This window comes from Pipra filicauda, unplaced genomic scaffold (genome assembly GCF_003945595.2).
Source record: "Pipra filicauda isolate LSUMZ 115617 unplaced genomic scaffold, ASM394559v2 scaffold6_size6359152_pilon, whole genome shotgun sequence".
Taxonomy (NCBI): Eukaryota; Metazoa; Chordata; class Aves; order Passeriformes; family Pipridae; genus Pipra; species Pipra filicauda.
The window spans coordinates 4,843,528-4,866,528 of record NW_024104865.1 but is presented as its reverse complement, the minus strand read 5'-3'; the positions used below and the strand labels follow the sequence as shown (position 1 = coordinate 4,866,528).

General features: G+C 40.8%; 1 protein-coding gene across 6 annotated transcripts in view; it reads left to right on the top strand.

Moving 5' to 3' along the window:
- MGA (MAX dimerization protein MGA) overlaps positions 1–23,001 on the top strand; it is a 64,459-nt gene that overhangs the window by 27,846 nt on the left and 13,612 nt on the right. For 4 of the 6 annotated variants that reach the window (XM_027750141.2, XM_027750134.2, XM_027750135.2 and 1 more), the window contains 9 exons: positions 292–649; positions 1,517–1,740; positions 2,520–2,660; positions 3,073–3,148; positions 4,055–4,575; positions 6,038–6,335; positions 8,016–8,633; positions 9,220–9,519; positions 10,942–12,638. In XM_027750141.2, coding sequence (XP_027605942.2) covers positions 292–649; positions 1,517–1,740; positions 2,520–2,660; positions 3,073–3,148; positions 4,055–4,575; positions 6,038–6,335; positions 8,016–8,633; positions 9,220–9,519; positions 10,942–12,638 — 4,233 coding nt within the window. The remainder of the gene's footprint in view (positions 1–291; positions 650–1,516; positions 1,741–2,519; positions 2,661–3,072; positions 3,149–4,054; positions 4,576–6,037; positions 6,336–8,015; positions 8,634–9,219; positions 9,520–10,941; positions 12,639–23,001) is intronic. The other 2 variants (XM_027750138.2, XM_027750142.2) reach the window with 2 other exon arrangements.

Sequence of the window (23,001 nt, the reverse complement as noted above, 5' to 3'; positions counted from 1 at the left end):
GTAACTTGGTTCTCACATGATAACTTCTTTTGCTATTTCCCCATCTTACTTATTACCAAGATGGTTTTGCTGTTTCAGATTGACTCTCAGAAGACTTCAAATGCAAACACTCCTCTGGTTTTTTGGTTTTTTTTAGGTATAGATGACAAATTTTTGTATGTAAATAATGTAGTCAGAAGGGTTAATCTAAATGAACTTTGAATAGCATTTTGCATATGCTTGATTTAATTTTAGTAAAATATTCTTCTTACTAAAATTGGAGGTTTATGTTTCTTTAAAACTTTTTTTTAGGCATCTCTTAAAAGCAAACCTATCCACAAAATAATAAGACGACGAGCACCTCCTTGCAATAATGATTTCTGTCGACTGGGTTGTGTATGTGCCAGTCTAGCACTGGAGAAACGTCAGCCTACCCACTGCCGCAGGCCAGACTGTATGTTTGGTTGTACTTGCTTGAAGAGAAGAGTGTTGCTGGTGAAGGGAGGATCAAAACATAAGAAAATGATGAAAAAGGCTGTTCGTGGAAATCTTGTGCTGTACGGAACACAAGGACAACAGCAAGAGGATGAAGATGTGGAAGAAGAGGGTGATGGGGAAGAAGAAGAGCTGAAGCAGAAAGATAAGAAGAAGAGAAAAAGAGTGGAATACAGTGAGTATTTGTGGGCAATATATATATGCTTTTATATAACTGACTAGCAGGAAATAACACTTTTTCCCTTTTTTTTTTTAATTCTTACTTACCTGGTCAGGATTTTGGGCACTACGTAGTTGTTTATTGCAATCAAATAGCTGGAGTTTCTTTTTGGTAATTTAAACTCTTGCTCAAATCTCTGAATGTATCTAAAGACTATGGATATGAGATAATTACTGCTATCACTGTTGGCAGTATTCACTGTGATAATGCTGTTATCTCTCGCTGTTACTAGGTGAGTATCTAGAGCTGTATTTTCAGTTGCCATATATAGCTACATAGTTCATTGGCTTCAGTGAAAATACAATGATTTATGGTAGTTTCAGACCTGGCCTAAGGTATGCTCAAGAAACCAAATTGGTAGAAATTGTCTACGAATTTATGTTTTCATTTTCTTGCTAGTATTACCTTTAGCAATAACTAAAAGTGAACATAGTGTTTTCTGGTGTTCTACCAGAATAAATTTAATTCTTTCAAAGAGCTGTGGTATACAAGTCTAGGGTTTTTTTGGTGTTTTGTAATTTTTCAGTACACAGCATCAGTGAAGGTCACTAATTTTCAGTGCCTTTGTGTATCTGCTATCACAGTACAAGTGAGCAATGGTTAGTGTAGAATCATTTGATTATCATTTGCTCTTTCTTGGGACAATTCCCTGTCACTTTTGGCTATAATTTGAGACAAAGAAAACAACCAGTAGTATGTCCGGCAGTATGAACTAGTGATTGCTGCATGGCTAGATCTGAAGCTCAGACAAAAAATTCTGTTACTGCAGTTTTAGATGGAGGTTCATTTGTAAGTTATGTTTGGTTTTATTCTTTTTTTCAGCTATCTGTGACTCAGAGCCAGAACAACCTGTTAGGAATTGTCCATTGTGGGTGAAGGTAGAAGGTGAAATAGATCCAGAGCCCATTTACGTCCCAACACCATCTGTTGTTGAACCGGTTAAATCTACGGTACTGCCCAACCCAGAGGTCTTGCTTTCTAGTAAGAACAGATCTTCCAGTGGAATAAAACCAGGCAGAGTGTATACTCCTAAACCCAATCCAGTGGTAAGAGAGGAAGAGATGCATGGTTTTCTTTGTATTGAAAATTAAAACAAAATACTGCCAAAAGCTACTGTGCTAGGCAATTTTAGAGAAATTTGAGGTGAAAGCCTAGGATTGACTGCCCATAAGTATGTTGATAAGCAAGAATCAATTGATTGTATATAAATCTTTAACTACGTCCAATTCCGTTGAGAATTTGCTGTAGCAATACGCAGATGGTGAAAGGTGATTATGATTCGCTCATTTAAAAATGCAGTAATATGTGGTAGTTTTGTCAAAATGACTGCTAGTCCTGTAATGTGTATGTAAGTTATTATCTACATAATGTAGCCTATCTAAGTAATGAATTACTTGCAAAAAAAGTTGGGATACAGACACACAGTGTTCAGTGAAGTTCTGGGTATTTTTTCTGTTCTTTCTTGTGGTTTCACTGCCGATGTTGGAAGAATCTGTCTTTGCCTCTCCCCTCACCTTAGTATCTAACAAAAGAAACACCAGCAGTAGAGTTGAGTATAGTTGTATCTGAAGGACAAAGATACCAGAGTTGCTGTATAATGTGTACCAGATAATGTTACAAATACATGACGTGATTTCTTTCCCCACTTAGAAGAATATCTGAATGGGTTTGAGTTTTTTGGGGTAGTGGTGGTAGACTGGGCTATGTGATACTAAGAGGGCAGATTTAGGTTTAAATGCTAGACTTTTCTAGCAAAGCTGTTTTTTGGATCTCATGTGCATCTAGAATGGAGAGGTGTGGGGTTGTTTGTTTTGGGTTTTTTTAGATTCGAGAGGAGGACAAGGATCCTGTCTACGTGTACTTTGAAAGTTTGATGACTTGTGCAAGGGTGCGAGTATATGAATACAAAAGAGAGGAGAAAAAGCAGCAAAAAGACAAAAGTGATTCACAGAGTTGTAGTATAAAGGTAAGAAGTCACACTGTAACTAGCATGTATCGTAAAACAGGCAAAAATATTGAAAATCTTGAAGTAATTATTTCCCCAGAAACTCCTTCATGACACAAGGGCTGGACTTGCATTTGGTGGTGGTGGGGCTGTGGAGCCTAGAGCCTAAATCATGTACCAGTGCTGGTAAACTTACCCTGTTACTGTGACATACATTGTCTTGTCTGAGGAAATTCCTGGCTGCCAAGTGCACTATCATGTGAGGCTTAAATGTTCATTGTTAAAAGAGCTGTTCTAGGATGAAAACTATAATGTTGTCAAACACAGCATATGTTTTATGATTCAGGGTGAATTAGTTGATTTTGTGATGTGACTTTTAGTGTGAAAGTGAGATATCTAGGATGAATATTTTTTTTGCATTTCCTTCCTCCAGCAGGAGCATGAACCAGAGTTTCAGTCTCCTGAGAAGGCAACCTGTGAGGTAGACAAAGACACTAATAAACCAAGAGGTAAGACCTGAGTCTTGAGTGTGATTTGACCTCTTTGTAAGTTACATGTTTTTGTGGGATTTTTAAGAAAAGTTGCAGCTATTGATAAAAAAGTCCATTTGCTGTGGGAGTTATTACACTTGTCAATAAAAATCTAATGATGTGCTTACAGTTTCCTGTTTTCTTAAGCAGCTGTGTATGTGTGGATCACATGGAGATATGAACTTTAAAATGAGACATACACTAGAGGCATTGTGCCATCCACTAATGAAATATAACTACCTTTTTGAGCTGATTTTTTTCACTGTTTAATGTATACAACAGCACACTCTACATTTAAGCATGGGAATGGAAAAATAATACAACTAGTTGAAATTGCTGGTGCATTGGTAGGTGAAATTAAAATGGCCAGGACACAGGGCTCAACATCCTTACAGTTTTGCAACAAGGGACGTTTTATCTCTAATGACAACAAAAGATCGTGCTTGTGTTTACACACCCTCTGCAAAAGACAGTTCTGCTAGCATCATGTTTGCCCCTCGTGCTATTATAGGACAGTGGTCCTTTTCTGACTCCAAGAGAAAAGTGCCATCTCTTGAATAACCAGTGATGCCCTCTACTGTATGTTGGTGGTGTTTGTATTGAAACAACCCAGCTTTGTTTAGCTTGTGATGCAATGGGATACAACCTGACGTGGTATGGCTGCAGGGAATGAACCATGAGAAATAGTTACGTTAGTTTTGCTGTGAGTTTTTGCTTGCTTGTGGAACTCTGCAAGGGGAGGTGATGCTTTGAACAGTTCTTTTACTTGTTGCCCTGCAGATGAGCTGAGGCAAGGGTGGAGGTGTGGGCAGAATGAAACTGTTTGACTATCCAGGTGATTAAAATATCATAGTATTGCAGAAACCTATTTCAATTCTTTCTCAGAGAAAAGCTGGTGTTCTTCCCGTAGTGAGGGGGACTCTTTCTCCACCTCCTATGTTCATCACACCACTCAAGGTGAACCAACCAAACTTATTGAGATTATCTCTGACTGCAACTTGGAGGAAGATCACAATAAGATCTTGACCATCTTATCGCAGCATATCAACAGTAACGTGCCACAGTGCCTCAAAGTGGGTAGCTTCTTTATTGAATTGGCTTCGGAACACAAGGCCCAGGATGAGAACCACCCTCCTGTCTGCTCCTCCAGAGTGAAAATTTCAGTGCCGTCCTACCAGGACAAGGATGAGAAGCCTGAGATACCTGTCCTGGAGACTCCTGATAGCGCAGTGTCATCATGCAATAACTCAGAAAATGTAAAGGTCATGCGGGCAGACCCAATGGACAAACTGCGGGAGAAGTTGCATTGGGGCAAAGGCTTGCCTTTTTATGCAGGGGTTTCTCCTGCAGGAAAACTGGTTGTCTACAAATGCAAAGCTAATATGAGCCCCTCAGGCTTGATTCAGGTGGGTCCCTCTGCCTTTACTGTGGACATTAGATGCAGTTTCGTCCAGTATCCCAGAACTCTGTGAAGGGGAGAACACTCTTTTATTTGTCTGCCTGGTCTTTTGCCTGTCCAGACAAGAATTCTTAGTATCTGGTGGCATTCTTCCCTCTCCATAACCTTGTCCCTTAAGAAATCTGATTGGAATTCTGATGGTTTAGCTTGTCTTTTTGGCTGTTTGGGTCTCGCTGACCCAAGTATGGAATCTTTCTCAAGATTTTTTTGGTGCTTTGAAAACCCCCTGAAGATGCATTTGACAGATAATACTTCTAAATGGATGACTGTTAGAGTCCACAAGAAGAACATTTTCTGAGGAAGTATACACTGGGACAAAACTTGAAAATGAAAATATAAACATTAAATCGCTTTTTGCTACAGCTTACTGTTAATCTTCACTAATAGTCTGCATCCTCTTTGTAGAATAGGTGTGTGTCATCAAGAGAATTCATAATCCTAAATTCAAAGTGGATCTTTCCCTGCCGTTCTCTGTTGCTGACTTGGTGTTAAAAATTGGTGGTAGGAACTGTAGGGCTAGAATGAAGATCTTTTTCTTAATAGGTATTTATGGTTATAGTAAAATCACTTTCAGGGAAGGCATATGAATTAGAAAATGAGAGTAAAACATTTTCATGACACTTTGCAGATACAGCACTCTCAGAAAGAAAAGCGAGCAGAGAGAGAAAATTGAGGAGGAGATTTCTTATCTTTTATAAAAGTTGATCAGCAGAAAGAGTCTAGACCTTATTTAGGTCTAGTGTGGTAAATATATTTGGCTTTTAGAAGGTATTATTGAACAACTTGGAAGTAAAATGCAACACTACCAAAACTTCCTGTTATCCAGTACACATAAAGCCTGACATTCAGAAAGATGTTCTGTTTTTCTCTTGTGCAGTCAGTTACCACTACAACTTTGAAGTTAGTCAACTCATCATACTTAAATTACAGTATCAAATGACAGTACGGATAAGAAAAAAGCTGATAAAGCTTTTACAAGCTCTTCAGAGTTTTGTCTCAATGTATATGTCATCAGTATTCTTCTTTTGTGATGGTAGGACTTAATTAGGTTTGAGAATTTTATCCAAAATTGTCCTTGAATTTGGGAACCCATTTTTATTCAGGACTATATCGTAAGTAAGGGACAGGAAAAACAGATGCTTCACTCTTATCTAATTTCAGTGATTTCACATGTTCCTTGGACTCTGTGGGTTTATGCGAGAGTCTGAGCAGCATTTAAAATCTGTATTACAAAGATATAACAAGAGGTGTTTGAAGTTTTCCCGGACAATAAGGAAATGAGGAATTCCCATTCTGAATTGCAGTGTTTTTTTGAAAAGACATTTAGAAGTCCCATGGAGTGAAACGCCTCTCCAGAAGTGGTGAATTAGCGTTCTTTTCACAAAATTTCCCTTTTCCACTTTTTTCAGGTTAATGATAAAAGGTATCCTCAGGCCAAACTGCTTTTGGGACAGATGGGGGCATTGCATCCTGCCAATCGGCTAGCAGCTTATATCACAGGCAGGCTGCAGCCCACAGTACTTCATATCGCAGCCCTCAGTACTGTGATCTCCAAGGTAGCATCCAGTGCTAAAACACCTGCTTCTGGGACAACATCAGTCCAGGGCCCCACAACATCAACTCCTAAAACTACATCTTCCACCAGCACTACTTCAACCCCCACTGTGACGACTCTGAAAACCCATGTCCCAGCACAGAGACAGATAGGTAGGTTGGAACTTATTACTGTGTTTTAAATTGCGTGAAGCTGAAGTACCGAGTGAGTGTACAGCATTAATGTTGATTTCTATGCAACAGTGCATGCTGCCTTTGGCTGCATTGCCTACCTAAACTGCCTCTGCAATAAATAACCTCTTCAAAGCAGAAAGTTTGATTTTTGACTTCAGAGTAAGATTACAGACGTTGACTATTAGTTGTTTTATTATTGCTACTAGAGCATATTTTCAAGAGACAAAAAAGAGTGGATGGAGACATGCTAAATGTTAACTTGGATTTTTGTTTGGGGAGTTTTGTTACTATCATTTTTATTTGTGTTTCATCAAACACAGTACTTTAAAATAAGTAAAGTAACGCTCTAATACGTGGTTCTTCACTGTTAGATTTTCTGCTAATGTTGCATTCGTAATTCTCGCGAGCACCAAAGATATGTGAAGCAGCAGTGAAAGACAAGATGGTCCAAATCTGGATTAGCGAAACAACAAGTGTGCAGCCAATAACCACGCCAGCCTCTAATCTCATTGGATTTCACAAGCTAAACAGGGTTGGATTTAGTCAGCACCTTGAGCTTTGGGGGGGGGGGAAAAAGAGCATTGGAAGATGCATGATGTACTTGTATCTGAGCTGGTACTGAAATGGTTACCCCAGGATGGCAAGAGAGGAAGTAGCCCAACTTCCTCAAAAAAATTTAATGCCTATCTACACATTCCCACACTTTAAATGAAGATCTGAAGAAGGTTTGCAAGAGAAAAGGATGTTACCTGTGTCCTGGCAAAACTGTAATTTCTAATTGATTATTTTGTTTCTTTCTGCCTAAATTTTCATTGCATCAATGGTTGTGTTGTTTTTCTTGTCCTATAATAAAACTTGTTGTTTTCTGTATTTATGCAATATGAAAGAGCTGACTACATTTCATTGATAGGTGAAGTCATTGCTGCATATATGATTTAAGGGTTTTGGCATAGTCAGGGTTAAAAATGCTATGTGCATAAATAACTACAATATTTAAGTTGGGCTTGCTGCATAATCTATGTGCTGTTGTACTCATCTGTAGACATCTAGTGATGTAGATGCAATGATCTGCTCCCTTGGAGAGCAAGGGATGAGATAAAGGATCTTCCCACCATTGATTACTTTCCACTAGTTAGATGTGTTCCATCAAGTCCTCAGTTGCATGAATATCACTGCAATTAGAAGGGAGCATGGCAAACTCTATCACCCTCCTGTCCCTTTCCCCTGTGCCTGTGTAAGATGAATACAGTAGAAGGGGGATGAAAATCAAGAAGCAGTAAAAAGAGGAAGATCACACAAGCTGTTACAGGAAGAATTTGAGGTTTAGAAAACATTTCAAGGTCATTATTTCACTTAGGTGTTTGTTTGCCTTTACTGTAGTTAGAATTGTCCATAGTTTCACAATGAAGAACCACCCTTCAAGATCTGATTCTTTTGCGTGTCCAGGAAGAAATGCAGTAAAAAGCTACAGAAGTGGAATAAGGCAGACATATTTCCAACGTGTAAGGCATATTCGGGACTGCCATAATGGTTTCAGTTTAATTACAAGGTACAAAGAAAATGGAGGCTCAAATTCATGCTGAAATTACAATTGTAGCACCTCGTGAAAGTCAGAGAGGAAATCTATTAAAATTTTGACCTGCAAGTTTTTATTTGCAGCTGCCCGACCCTCCCCTGGTGGTGTGTTTGCCCAGTTTGTGATAAACAAAGCTGGAACTCTACAGCAGAAGATTCCTGGAGCGAGCACACGCCAGCCTGCGTCAAGGCCACAGTTGCTCAATATCAAGCCTACACCGATCACAGTTGTTGCTCCTGTTGTTCCTTCAACACCATCTCCAGCTCAATGCATAGTCTCTCCTGGGGTCACTACAGCCACCACCACGTCTCCAGTTACTGTGGAAAGTACCAGTGTAGCAGCATCTACTGTGACCACTCCTAGCCAGACAACAGCTAGTGAACCTGCCTGCTCTCCTACAATTACAATCACAGCTGCTCCTGCAACACCTGGAATCAACACCTGTACTACTGCCTCATCCACCACTTCTACTGCTACTGTAAACATAACAAAAACAACAGGGATTGTTGCAGCAGTAGCGACTACATCATTCCCTAAGACTGTAGTGACACCACCAACTATTACTTGTCCTGTTGTCACAACATCCACTTCTACAGTTGTACTAACAACAGCTGCAGCAGCTACACTAACTTCCTCTGCTGTTTCTGTTCCAATGATACTGTCAGGAGTTAATTCAAGTCCTCCACAGAATCCAAAAAGAGGTAATGCCTAGGTGCTTTGGGTTATTACTGCAAACACTTCGTTTTTTAGTTCTGCCTCCTTCATAGCTGTAATACAGTCTGCAACTGGACTAAACTTAAATATGGATTCACTTGTCTCACCCCTCTTTCCAAAATAGGATAAGAAAAATAATCTCTTATTGTTTTTTTTTGTATTCCAACCTGAGCTGGTAGAGAAGGAAAAAAAATATAAGTGTCTGATCAGTGACTGGTATGAAGTGAGCTGAAAGCCTCACATTCATTGCTTGGCCCATAGAAATGTATAGCACAGTTATGACTGCTAGAAGTTCATGGTTGGCGTTGAGTCCAAGACGTAGGTATGGAATTACTCTCCTGTGTCATGATTGAGAAATGTTAGTGGAACTACATGGGAAAAAAAAACAAACTGTTCTGGCCTGGTTGGTTCTATGCATTCTGTGAATAAAAAGTAAAAAAAAAGTGCTTTCAAACAAATTTAAAAGAGATCCAGTTGTTTCTAAAATATTAGTGGTTGTATTTATTAAGAATAATTGTAATTTGTAGGCTGCTCTCTTAAACTGATTTTTGTACAACTTTTTAAATGTTTCAGAAGATGCTACTCCACAAGCTGCAAGTAAGACTCCCCCAAAGATAGCTCCTGGAACAGACAAACGTGTCGGACCTCGATTGTTGCTGATCCCAGTGCATCAGACACCTTCTGCTTTGCGACCGCTAAACAACACGCAGATTGCGCAGAGACAAAGGATGGTCCTTCAGCCTCTCAGGAGCCCTGGTGCTGTAAACCTGTTCAGACACCCTAATGGGCAGATCATTCAGCTTGTTCCCCTGCAGCAGGTTCGAACTGCAGGTGCCCAGCCCAGTGTGCAGCCCGTGATGCTCCGCAATCCAGGTACAAAGTCCAGTGTTTCTTTCTTGACTGACTAATGTGTTACTCGGAAATGTAGTAAATTATGTAGTAATGTGATGCTCTTTTCCCCTACTGGAAGTAATTGAACAGAGTTTAATTTGTTTCTGCCTGAGTAGTTGAAGAACATAGTGTAATTATTCAGATGCAATACAACTTAAATACCATGTGTCTAAAATATAGGAAGTGCAGCTAATAGCTAAGTCATCAACATTTAGTAGTTGTGTGCAGCAAGTAAAAGGGTCTGTGTGTGCGTGTGGCAAAGGAGTCATGTCCATTGTACTGTCACAACTTCAAAGAAACTGTTGATCTGATGATTCAAAAATAATTCTTGTTGGAGAGTCTCTTAAAAAGAATGAGCTGTTACCCATGTTTCACTGAATGTGCTGCTCTGCTTTTGTTAGGTTTCCAGGTTTGTTAGTGTGTTTACAGAAGATACTCAGATGAAATGTTAAACTTCCGTACAAAATTGCCAGGGTTTTTTCCTCCTTAAGAGTGTCAGAAAAAAATAAGTGTGATTTTCAGCTGTTTCTCTGGTACACAGTTGAAGGCAGGGTTGGAGGAGTTAGAAATTGCAGGTATCTGAAAGAAAATAGGTAGAATGCCCGTTGGGCATGCTGTTGTACATATTTGTAAGTTATAAACAAAACTTACTTTAAATGCATGTTTACTTTACTATAGGACTTTTTCTTCTGTTCTCCCTTTATCAAAAAGCATCTTGAAGAGAGGGTGATAGAATGGTGTGGAAGGGAGAGGTGAGAGCAAGCACAGCAGATAAAACTGGGGAGAAGAGAAAATAATGCTGTGCCTTAGTTGAGGTTTGAGCATGAGATGTAGCAAAGAATCAGTCAACAAGTTGATTTAATTCCTTTCTGTTTTGGGGCTTTTGCTGACACTACTTGCCCATGGTAGTATGTTTTGTGGAGTATTGAAATGCTGCAGAAGAGTTCATTAAGGTGAAAAAGATTGTTGTTTAATTGTGTAATTTTGACACAGTTTTTCCATGTGGAAGTCTTTTTCTTGAGGGTGGGGGCAGAGATTTTAATTTAAATACTTTTTTTTTTTTTTTTTACAAAATCCCAATTTCCCTGTTTTGCAATAAATGGGAAAGTAGAATGCAGAGGACTTTCAATGCAGTGCCTTTTCTGATTAAAAAGCTTAATGATAAAACTTACCAGTAAGTCTGTTAATTTTAGAGTGGCCGCCTCATGTGTTTTATTGGGGTGCTCCTTAAAAATATTCAAGTTTATATGTCTCTGCAGGACCAACTCTTTCACTGAGAACTTGTCCTGATTACACTGTGATCCTTGAGAGTGCTATCTGCTTCTAGTACAGCATCAAATATTAAAACTGAAAGAAAAAGGTTCATTTGAGAAAGTAAAAGTTGATGTTTTGTTTCCCTCACAGGATCTGTTGTAGGAATCCGGTTGCCTGCACCTTCTAAGCCTCCTGAGTCACCTGTGTCTCCCACTTCCTCTGTGTCTTCCACTTCTCATGCCACAAATTCAGCTGTACAGACTGCAGTACCTAAGTTATCCCCTCCATCTAACCCAGCCACTCAAACATCTTCTCTTCTTCCTTCAGTAACAAGTTTCGTGTCGCAGTCAGGCACTCTGACTCTGAGGATCTCTTCCTCTGCTGTTAGCAACATCACAAATCAAACAGCCTCTGAGTCTAAAGTAACCTGCAGCGCAGGTGGTCTGCCAGCTACCACCACTAATTTCATACCTTTACAGTCTGGTAGTTTTGCTTTACTTCAGCTCCCAGGACAGAAGACTGTGCCAAACTCCATTCTTCACCATTTTGCGTCTCTTCAGATGAAGAAGGAATACAGGAAAATATGCAAGAAGGAGGACTCAGGTGCTGCTCAGCAGAAGGAGAATGGGAAGGCTCCGTGCTCAGATGACACAGAAGTTACAGAGTCTGAGGTCACAGTTTCAGATGGAAAACAAGAAGAAAATGAGTTGTCGATTAACCAGTTAAATACTGCTGAAGAGTCACCATCTGGCACAATCACACCTAGTGGTGATAGAAATTCCACTGCTTTAGAGATGGCAGAGAACTCAAAGGTGCTAGAGAGTTCTTGTGGTGATAGCTTTTCTTCTCAGCATGATGTTTCTGCAGATGTTGTATCATCTGACCATTCGTACATCAGTGAGAAGCCAAATGATGAAGAAGAAAAAGGGCCTTCTGAGGAGAAAGAGGATTCTGTCAGTACTGAAACTGCAGTGGAGGCTGTTTCAGCTAATTCTGAAACTGTTTGTGGGTCATCAGATCAGACTTCAGTTGCTCCTCTGGATAATGCACATCCACAGAGTCTTGAAAATCTGGAGACCGCCCTCTTGAAGGACCATGGGAATGAACAAATAAATGCTGAACAGGAAGAGAAACCAATAAAAGGGCAAGAAGGAGATGGACAGACACAGGCGAAGGAGGACAAGAAAGCAAGTTCTGGGCAGTCACAGAGTCAATCAGAGCAAGATACACAGCTGGAGAATGACGACAAACAAAGAGGGACTGAACTGTCTCAGAACAGACAAGAATGTCGGGATGAAGCTGCACAGCCAGGTATGGAAAGGAAGGAGTACAAGGGCTCTACAAAAGCAGAAAGCATAGGAGAGAAAACAGGAAGTAAGTCTGAAATCAGTTTTGCAAAAGAGCAGGATAACGCTTCAGGAGGAGAACATACAGTCAATACTGAGGAAGACAAAGGAAACCTAGCTAGGCAGGAAGGCAGTAGCAACAAAGAACAAAATGCTTTTGATTCTCCAGAAGAAATGAAAACAGGTCATGATATTGTAACACATGTCAACAGTTCTTGGAGCAAAATATCTAGCATTGTACCCCCTTTAGAAAATAGAAGCGAGGTGGGTAACAGAGCTGATACATCAGAAGAAAGTGACTTCATGACACCACCAGAACAGAGGGCACACGGAAAGTGTTACACGCCCACTATTGATATAACTGCTGATGATATGGAAGAGGATGAAGAGGAAGATGAGGAGGAGGAAGAAGAGGATGAAAAAACTGATGATTCTGCTGATGAGATGCTGGATGGTGCTTCTGACTTCCCAAGTGAAGAGGAAATAGATGTTGAAAAAGTGGTAAGCATTTAACTATTTATGAAGGGATTTTTTTTTTTTAATTGACCAACTAACATGTCATAACCCATGGATTTGAAAGAGTATGATGTTTGTGTTTTGGACTTCAGTTTCTTTAGAAAGTCTAAATCGGGGTTCCAGGTGGGAATGTCTTTTATTTCTTCTTAGTTGCATGCTTTTTTGTAGGTGGCAGTGTAGTGGTCTTTTAGAAATTATCTGTTTTTCAGATAACAGGAGTTATATTGAGCAATCTGTAATAGAACTGTTGCAGATTGTCTTCCTCCAGTATTTACTCAAGTAACTTGGTTCCTTGTAATACGACTTATGATCCCAAAATGTAGCAGGTAATCTAGTATTTCTGTTATTTTAAGCTGCTTCCTTCTACTTAGTTTTTGTAGCCTTAGTTAACATCTATTTCTGGAAGGAATGTTTGAATCCCTCCTTAAATTCCTTTTGAAATTTAGTAATACATTTAAATAGTATATGAAAGCTGTCATTCCCTGTGATAGAAAAAAAATTACTCCAAAAGTCAGAGAATAAGGGTAAAGCTTTGTGATTAATGAAGTTAGGATACGTTTACTTTTTAATGCTCATAGAATTTCCATCAAATTTAACCAAAAAAATTAAAACAAAGCAATCCAATGGTAACTCCTTAATATGTTTTTATATATCACTGTATGACTTAAACAATGCATTGTTACTTAGAATTTATGAAGTTGTGGTTTTGTAAGTCAGTCAAATGGACATAAGAAATGAGATAGCCTTGGGATGAGATACCAATGGAGAGAGAAAGGTTAAACTGTAAGAGAACTGAAGAACAGAAAAAGAGGACAGATTATGTTAGTTTCTTCAGGAATTTGAAAGTGTAGAATTCTTTTAGTCCTTTTGTGTTAATGTAGTCCTCTTGCAGTTGAAAATCTAATTAGAGTTCTTTGTCTTCTAACCACACAGCTGGTACAAACAGGTCCAGAAGATTCCTAAAACACCTGGGCAATAACTTGGTACGGGTACTACGGGAGCCGGCTGGGAAAGGTGCCCTCCTCCCTTGATCTGTTACTCTTGAGTGAATTGGCAATTGGTGGCCATCTTGGCCACAGGAACCATGAAACAATCAAGTTTAAAATCTTTCATGACAGGAGGAAAAGTGCCAGCAAAACTTCAACCCTGGATATGAGGAGAGCAGACTTCAGGCTACTCAGGCAACAAGTTAGTAAGGTCCCCAAGGAAAATGCTGTTGAAGGTGCTGGGGTTCATAAGTGCTGGTCACTTTTTAAGTACCACCTCCTAAGAGCACAGGATCAGGCAATTCCAAAATCTAAAGTCAGGGAGGCAATGCAGAGGTTCAGCTTGGTTAAGCAGGGATCTTCTGGAGCTAAGGTGAAAAAACAAAGTGTGTGGCCAGGGGAGGCAAGGTCAGGTGACATGGGAAGACTACAGTGGTGTTGCTCACCCCTGCAGGGAGAAAATCTTTGCAGCCAAAGATCAATTGGAGTGGAAGCTGGGCAGCACCATGGGGGACAATAAAATGAGTTTTTTAAATATGTTAATGGCAGAATGCAGACCATAAATAACACCGGCCCATTACAGGATGAGGATGGTCACCTCACAAACAGGGATATAGATAAGGCAGAGGTGTTTGATGTTTTCTTTGCCTCTGTCTGCAACACTAATGATGAGCCCCAGAATCCTGAGCTGGGGGACTGTGACTGCAAGAATGTTATACTCCCTGCCAACCTTGAACTTGTGCAGGATTTGCTGCTCCAGCTGGATCCCTACAAGTCTATGGGATCTGATGGGATTCATTTGAGGGTACTCAGAGAGCTGGCTGATATCACAAGACCTCTTTCAATGATTTTTTGAATGGTCTTGGGAATATAGAGAGGTCCCAGTCAACTGGAAGCTGGTAAACGTTGTCTCAGTTTTTAAGAAGGGCAGGAGGGGTGACTCTGGTTACTACAGACCTGTCAGTATCACTTCAGTGACTGGTAAAGTTATGGAGAAGATTATTTTGGGAATTATTGAAAAACACATAAAGGCAACACTGTCATTGGTCACAACCAGCATGGCTTCATGAGAGGAAAGTCCTACTTATCAAACCTAATTTCCTTCTATGACAAGGTAACCCACCTGGTTGCTCCAGGAAAGCCAGTTGATGTAATCTATGTGGATTTCAGTAAAGCTTTTGATACTGTTCTCACAGGATCCTTCTGGACAAAATGTCTATCCCACAGCTGGATAAACACATCATGTGGTGGGTTAGCAGTTGGCTCGTGGGTCGAGTACAGAGGGCAATAGTGAATGGGGTAACCCTACCCTGTCACTAGTGGGGTTCCACAGGGCTCCATCTTGGACTCTGTGCTCTTCAACGTCTTCATAAATGACTTGGATGCAGGACTTGAAGGCATAGTAAGTAAGTTTGCCAATGACATTAAATTGGGAGTAGCTGTTGACTCCCTCAAAGGTAGAGGGGCCCTGCAGAGAGACCTTGACAAATTAGAGGGCTGGGCAATCACCAACCATATGAAGTTCAACAAAGGGAAAGTGCCGGATTCTGGACCTGGAATGGGGCAACCCTGGATGTACAAACAGACTGGGGAATGAGATGTTGGAAAGCAGTGCCCCAGAAAGTGACCTGAGGGTCCTGGTCAATGGCAAGTTGAATGTGAGTCAGCAGTGCCCTGGCAGCCAGGAGGACCAACCCTGTCCAGGGGGGCATCAGGCAAAGCAATGCCAGCCAGTTGAGGGAGGGGATTGTCCCACTCTGCTCTGCACTGGAGCAGCCTCACCTTGAATATTGTGTGCAGTTTTGGGCACTGCAATGTAAGAAAGATATTAAGCCCTTGGAGAGCATCCAAAGGAGGGCAACAGAGATGGTGAAGGGTCTTGAGGGGAAGCCATAGGAGGAGCAGCTGAGGTCACTTGGTCTGTTCATCCCAGAGGAGACTCAGGGGAGACCTCAATGCAGTTACAACTCCTTGTGAGGGGAAGAGTGGGGGCAGGCACTGCTCGCTTCTCTGTGGTGACCAGTTAAAGGACCTGATGGAACGGTATAAAGCTGTGTCAGGGGAGGTTTAGGTTGGATATTAGGAAAATGTTCTTCACCCAGATGGTGGTCGTGCACTGGAACAGGCTCCCCACAGAAGTGGTCACAATACCAAGCCTGACAAAGTTCAAGATGCATTTGGACAATACTCTCAGACACATGGTGTAGTTCTTGGGGTGGTCCTATGCAGGGCCAGGAGTTGGATTTCGATGATCCTTGTGGGTCTGTTCTAACTCAGGATGTTCTATTATTCTATGATAGCCATATCCGGAGTAACTCAATTTAAGTCAGCAACTGGCTTTTAGAGAATGTGTTTAACTTCCAGAAAAAATGACTAAAGAGTTCATATTACATCTTACTATTTTCAGACAAGATGATAGCATCTCAGCTGCATGAAGGTGAGCAAACTGAAAGCAGATGTTATTTTTGGGAGTTCTTTCAAGCTGAAAACTGAATTGTTGCTGTCTTGTCTTCACTTGGGTGGTGACAGTTTGATAAGTCCTGTATCCTTCAATAACTTGAGCAGAGTTATCATCAAGTTTTGAGAACCATGGTTAATTCTTGCCTGATGTCAGATAAGCTTTACAGATGTGATAGTCTTCAGAATTTGTTGATAAACCAACAATAATATATAGGTCACGGAGTAGTCTGTTATCAAGGTTGATGTTTTAAAACTGTATTTTCTCTCGTCCTGCAAAAGGATGATGAAACAAAAAAGTAATTATTAGTGATTGTAAGAAATGTTTGTTTTGGAAGAAAATTACTGTGCAGGTTTTGACTAATAAGGTTTGGAAAGCCATCTAAGGGTATGTCTTCACCACAAGCTCACACAAACACAAGTAAGCTAGTCTTGGTTGTAGAGCAATAAAGCTGAGGAATGAGATCTCAGAGGACTGTAAAAACTGTCTGGAATTTCGGTTTGTTAGTCTGTACTACCTGCAAGTTGAGTTAGCATGTCAATGCCTAATGGAGAATTCAGTTTTGAATCTAAATGTGTGTTATTTTTCACTGGTATGTACTCTTAGTGGTGCTTACAAGACACAGCTACTACTGTTTGTCAGACTGGGTGAAGTCAAGTCGTGTAAACAGGCTAGTAGAGGATGTTTATCCGTTTCATTAAGCTAGTGGAAACATGGAAGCAAAGAGTACATGCATGTCCACTAATAGTTTTGTTTAGTGGAAAGACTTATGACAGCTCTTTCTCTACTAGTTTGGAATGTGGACTGGTTTTAGTTGCTCAGAAAATGGCCATTTAAAATCTCAGAAAACTGTGAGAAACTGTCAGAGTCAGGATGATTGCTAGTTTCCTGCAGTAGCTACTGCTTTCTGGTTTAGTACATTTTTCCACACTGGTTCTCATTGTAAAGACTTAATTGTTCTTAATTTTGCATATCAATGCCCTTCATATAACCTTGTGCTGACTTTGAGTCTTTGACTTAAGAGACTCTTGCAGTCTCCTCCTCTACTCAACAGCAAGAGAGACGCTTCCTGAGATGGTATATTTGCCCTTTTGCATCTCCTACCCTGAACTGCATCAAGAGAGGCTTAGGAGGGTTAATCAGTGTGGGTTTGGTAATATGAATGAAACCTTCTGAGAGATCTATAGAAGCAAACTAATCAGTATAAGGACCTGTTGTTGGGAGATCACCTGGGAGATGATGTTAAACTCTTGATCTCCATGGCATGATGATTACACACAAAGTTCCTATTGAGAAGAACTGCTTGGCCTGGGCTAAGTCACAGGCTGTGTCTCCTAATTGTTCACATGCATTCTTGTTGACCTAAGCCAAAACCACACCAGGGGTTGTTCTGGTATTTTAATACTACAAATAAGAGTCCCACAGTTTAGCGTACTAGTCTAAACACAGCTTTTATGTCTGGCAAGTTACCGTATTTTAAGTGTTATTTAAAAGTGGGTTTTGGTCATTCTTGTTCTGAGATGAATATTGAAATAATAAGGAACTATTATGAATTATTATAAAATAGTGGTTTAATAAAAGGTGAAAGTGATATATTTTGTGGACAATTTAAGTTCTAGCAATCTCTTGCATGTTCTCAGCTTTTGATCATGAAATTACGCATTTGCTTAATGACATCTGTTGTCATCTAACCTCCTTTCTCAGCGCTGTCACTAAGGATCCTCTACCAACAAGCAATTTGCTCTTTAGAAACCAGCAATAGGGGTTTAGGCTACCAGGAACACACAGAGAGGAATCAGAGGAGAGAGCTTAGAAACACGCAAAGAAAAGCAGGGAGGAAAAAGAGCTGTCATTTCCATACTAACTTTAGAACTTCTTTTGTAGGGTGGGATTGCTCATCTGGTGTCTTCATTCCTTGGGGTATTTTGCCCTTAGAAGCTCAAAGGCGTTTAGAAGTTATGTTACTACAGGAAGTAGTTTGGAAAGACTGAAAGTAGTGTGGAAAGACTGATGCTAGAAAGGTAGGGCTTCCACGAACATCTTCAAAAATTATGCTAGGCTATGGATAGGGTTCAGCCTAAGACAGTTTGGCAGTACTTACATAGGAATAGCTGTTCTTAATGTCAGAACTTAAGTGGACTTCTGCCAATCTTCATGATTCTGATACTTTTCCTGTTAGGATTTTGGAGGTAGAGAGGAAAGATTTACCAACCCAGAAGCATTTTTCCCTTTGGGGTTAGATGTAAGAATGAAAAAACTTATTGTTTTGCATATATTCACATTTAGAATGCGTAAAATTAAAGATGTGAAGTTCTTGGTGGTCAGCAGTGTTTAATTCTTTTTTTTGCCCATCTGTCATGAAAAGGTTGCCACATCTTGGGTTTTGAGTACCATTTTTCTAATATGATAGCGTGTAGAAAGTTCCAGTTCTAGAAGAGCTCTAACTGGATAATTGCTGTCATCCCTTTGATTAGGCAAGTGTAACTTATCAGCACTCAAAAGCCTTACCTTGACAGTGTTTCTATGGTAAGATAATTTTAACTCATTTTTTTCCCCTTACTCTCTGAATTGTGTCATCTTTTGAACTATCCTGCATGACCAACTTCCCTGCAGTATAATGATATCCAAATGTATTTTAGACAGAGTAGTTCTGCCCACTGAAGAAAAACAGCATGCATTTCTTGCATGTAGAGGTCACAGAAGTTATACTGTATAAAGTGGAAAAGCTTAGAGAAGGTATCAGAAGGCTTTCAGCATAAAGGTGGCTTTATGAATGACTCAGGAGAGCAGGTAGGAATGAGAAGTGCTCTTTGTATAAAGAAATAGATCTGTGTTGCCTTGTACCTCTTTTACATGCAGTATTTTCAACATAATAGCAAGTATCTGATCTGTGATTTAAACAGTATCTTTATTTGACCAGTTTTTGTTTGGCCAGTTTTTTTAAAACTCTGGGTTTATGATACTTTTCTTGTCAGACTCTCAGGAGGATTAAAAAAAAGGCTGTGGAAGCAGCTGTGCTGCAGGTTTATGTCACCTATTATAGTTCTACAGAAGGTCTGTGTCTGGGAGATATTGCAGTTTTGATATCTTAGAATCACATAATCATTAAGGTTGAAAAGACCTTTAATATCACCACGTCCAACCTTTGACTGAATACCACCTTGCCAACTAGACCATGGCACTAAGTGTCACATCCTGTTCCGGGGATGGCGACTCTACCACTTCCCTGGGCAGCCCATTACAACACTTGACAAACCTTTTTGTCAAGAAATTCTTCCAAATGTTCAACCTGATCCTCCCCTGGCTCAGCTTGAAGCCATTTCCTTTTGTCTTGTCACTTGTTACCTGGGAGAAGGGGCCAACCCCCACCTTGCTACAACCTCTTTTCAGGTAGTTGTAGACAGAGATAAGGTTTCCCCGGGCCTCCTTTTCTCCAGGCTGAACAACTCCGCGCTCTCAGCTGCTCCTCATAAGACTTGTGCTCCAGACCCTTTACGAGCTTTGTTGCCCTTCTCTGAACATGCTCCAGCACCTCAACGTCCTTTGCCTAGTGAGGGGCCCAAAACCAGATGCAGGATTTGAGGTGTGACCTCACCAGTGCTGAGTGCAGGGAGATTGTCACTGCCCTGGTCCTGGCTGACCACACTATGCTTGATACAGGCCGGGATGTCATTGACCTTCGTGGCCACCTGGGCACACTGCTGGCTCATATTCAGCCACTGTGGACCAGCACCCCCGTGTCCTTTTCTGCTGGACCTCTTTCCAGCCACTCTGCTCTCAGACTGCAGAGATGCCTGGGGTTGTTGTGACCCAAGGGCAGGACCTGGCTTCCAACTTCTTTTCTTCTGCTTTCCCTGCCTTCCATGCTTACCAGCTAGTAGAATTTCATTTCAGATTCAAGCTTGTATTCTTCTCCTCAGCCAGGGAATTTTTGGAGCAAGCACAAGAGGAGTTGTTGAAAAATTGCTGACTGTTTGCATAAGTGAGATTTTTATGTAATTTTTATGTAATAGAACATAGATTTTTTTAGGACTCTGTAAGTATATAGAGCCACTTGACAAACGTGAAACAACTCTGACTGCTGTTCACAGGCAGTGTCTGAAAGCTGTTGAAATACCTATGCTGAAGTGCAGTGTAGTCTTAACTCGGTCGCAATTTCAAGTAGCTCCTGCATATGTGTTCTGGATTTAGACTGCAAGCAGTATTTTTTTGACCTCGCCAATGTCCCAGGGACATGGTGTCTCCTTACTTTCATTCTCCTGCTTGGGGAGTGGTGGTGATATGTCCTGACCAACATGTCAAGTTCCAAGTGATGTGCTGCTTCCTTGGTAAAAGCAGTTAATTTTCTCCGTGTTGTATTAGCACCAGGTGGTCCCAGTGCTAACAATTCTTGCTATATGGGGCAATATTTACAAGATGGACCAAATTAGAATTTTGTGGGCTTTAATGCAGAGAGAGAGAGACAGTACTTCCTTAAGTGCCTGCCAGTGCCAGCACCATACTTTTAGAGTCAGATGAGAATTTCTTTTGCCTCCACGCTGCTCTTCATATTCATACAAAAACTGTCATGGCATAGCTGCTCTGAAGGAAATCTGCAAGAAACCCCAGAACTTATCAGTACTAGAAAAAAAAACTTATTTCCTTCTCAAATGCAGAACTCACCAGAGATCAGAACTGCTTTCCTGGGGAGGGAAGAATGGTGCCTTATAAGTCAGCATGTGTGGAAGGAAAGAGTTTCCTAAGGCTAGTAATTTCTCATCTAGGGTCACTCTCCTTGGTCTTTCTTTTTCAAAAGATGTGACTTTCTACAAGCACAGAGATAATAAGTAATGTGTGAGTGTGCATAGCAGCTTGTAGAAGTAAGGATGATTTTCTGTTCAGATCTAGCAGCTATAGCTCATAAACCTGCTTTGCTTTGTTTCAGCAGTAATATCTTGATACTTCATAGTATGGGAAGAGGTGTCAGCTTCTCTGCAAGTGAGTAGTTTAGAAGTTTATACCCCTTTCTGCATGGAATCTATACTGCCAACACTTTGTAGGACTCCTCATGATATGAATGGATGGTGATGGCAGATGGAATATTTAAGAGTGGTTTTACGGGGGAGAGGATGCTGCATCTTAAAAGACTGGGAGATTCTACAGGCACTCTTGCATACATTTGTGTGTATGTATGTAGACACTAGAATAAATGTACTATATACACACACACACTTTTATATATACATATTGTCTCAGTTTAATGAGACTGAAGTGTTTTGCTAAGGAGAATTGAGTTATGAGGAAGACCAAGCTCCTCCCTCTAAGCAATTGTAAATCTGAAATTAAGAGGCTCCAATTGAGGAAGTATGGAGAAAGAAAAAAAAAGTATCAGCCCTTTATTAAAGGATATATGTGTATTGGCAGAACAACAAAAGAGCATGAAAACAACTAAACAATAATCCTGTACCCAAAAGTCCCCTTCCAAAAGGAAACAGTTCGGTACTTTCTGCCTTTTGGTGCAGTTCTAACCACGGCCAGCAGGGGGCGCCGTTGGCTCTCTGTAGGAGCAGAGGCTGCAGTCGCTCGGTGTGGTCGGCAGGGGGCGCTGTTGGCTCTGGCGGTCACTGCGGGGGCTCCGGTGCGGGAGGAGCCGAAATGGAGATTTCCCGCCCCACCGAGAAGGGGAAGGGGAAAAGGGGAAAAAAGGGAGTCTTGCCACAGACTCACGCTGTTGGCAGCTGGCTCTGGCCAGGACTCTCCCAAAGGTTCCTTCACAGAAGGGTCAGGCCTCTCCGATGAAATCTGAGCAAGTCTGGGCTGGAGGCAGAACAGGGTGCAGGAGAACGGAGGCAAACCGGGGCCAGAAGCAGGCAGATGACCCGATAGAGCCTTTCCACACATACCCCCTCCCTCAGTCAGGGCAAAAGTGAAGTGCCTGCCGTTTCCTGAGGAGAGGGAAAAAAACCAACTCATCACCACCCCACCCCCCCACCCCCCCACCCCCTTTCTGAGGGCTATCTGGAATGTGAATCTGCTAGCTAGTTCCTTTGTGTGTGTCAATCACCCTAGGCAAACACCTACCCCCTCCCTCGTTCAACATCTTTCTTTTACAGTGATGTAGGGGAAAGAAAAAAAAAATCTCCCTTGGTTTTTTTAGAACAAGTAAACCTATGACACACACTTTTATATATACATATATTCCCTTAGTGTTTTTTGTGATTAACTGTTTGCATCAATTTCAGGTAAGTATTCAGTTCTGAGAAGGAGATTGCAGCTCCACAAAAGGAAAGAAAAGAAGCAAAGAGAAGGAAGGAAGGAAAGTCAAAAGAAAATAATAGGAGGAGGGCAAGATTGGGGTAGTTCAGGGAAGTGGGTAAAATAAAGTACAGAATGGAAGTATAATTACATTTTCTTGCTTGAGGAGAAAGAGTTCTTCGTTCTGTAATCAGACCAAAGATTATAATATAAAAAACTTGAGTAAAAACTGCAATAGAAAAAAATTGGCTGAATAGGCATGTTTTCTTGGGGGGGGAGGGGTATCACCTGGTACTGCAAATGGCCACAAGATAGATAATTAAGTCTTGTAGTTGGTACAGCACTGCAGTTGTTCTCTGTCTCTGTCTTCACGGATAGTAGCAAGTTTTCTTGGTCAGGCAAGCATGGAGAAAAAGTACTCTTCAGAATATAATAAATATTTAAAATAATGATTGAGCAGCATTTTGGGAAGAGCCAAAATCATACTCTTCATCATGTAAGCAGTTTATGACCCAAAGAAGCCTGATTGTGTGATGTTCTGACTTTTGCTGTCTTAGGTATGAGAGACCATTATTAAGGTGATAACTATCTTAACTTTTCTAAAGAAAAAAGTTACTTAGCAAGAGTCTACAGTAGTAGATTGTGTAAAGGAAGTTTAATCTTACTTCAA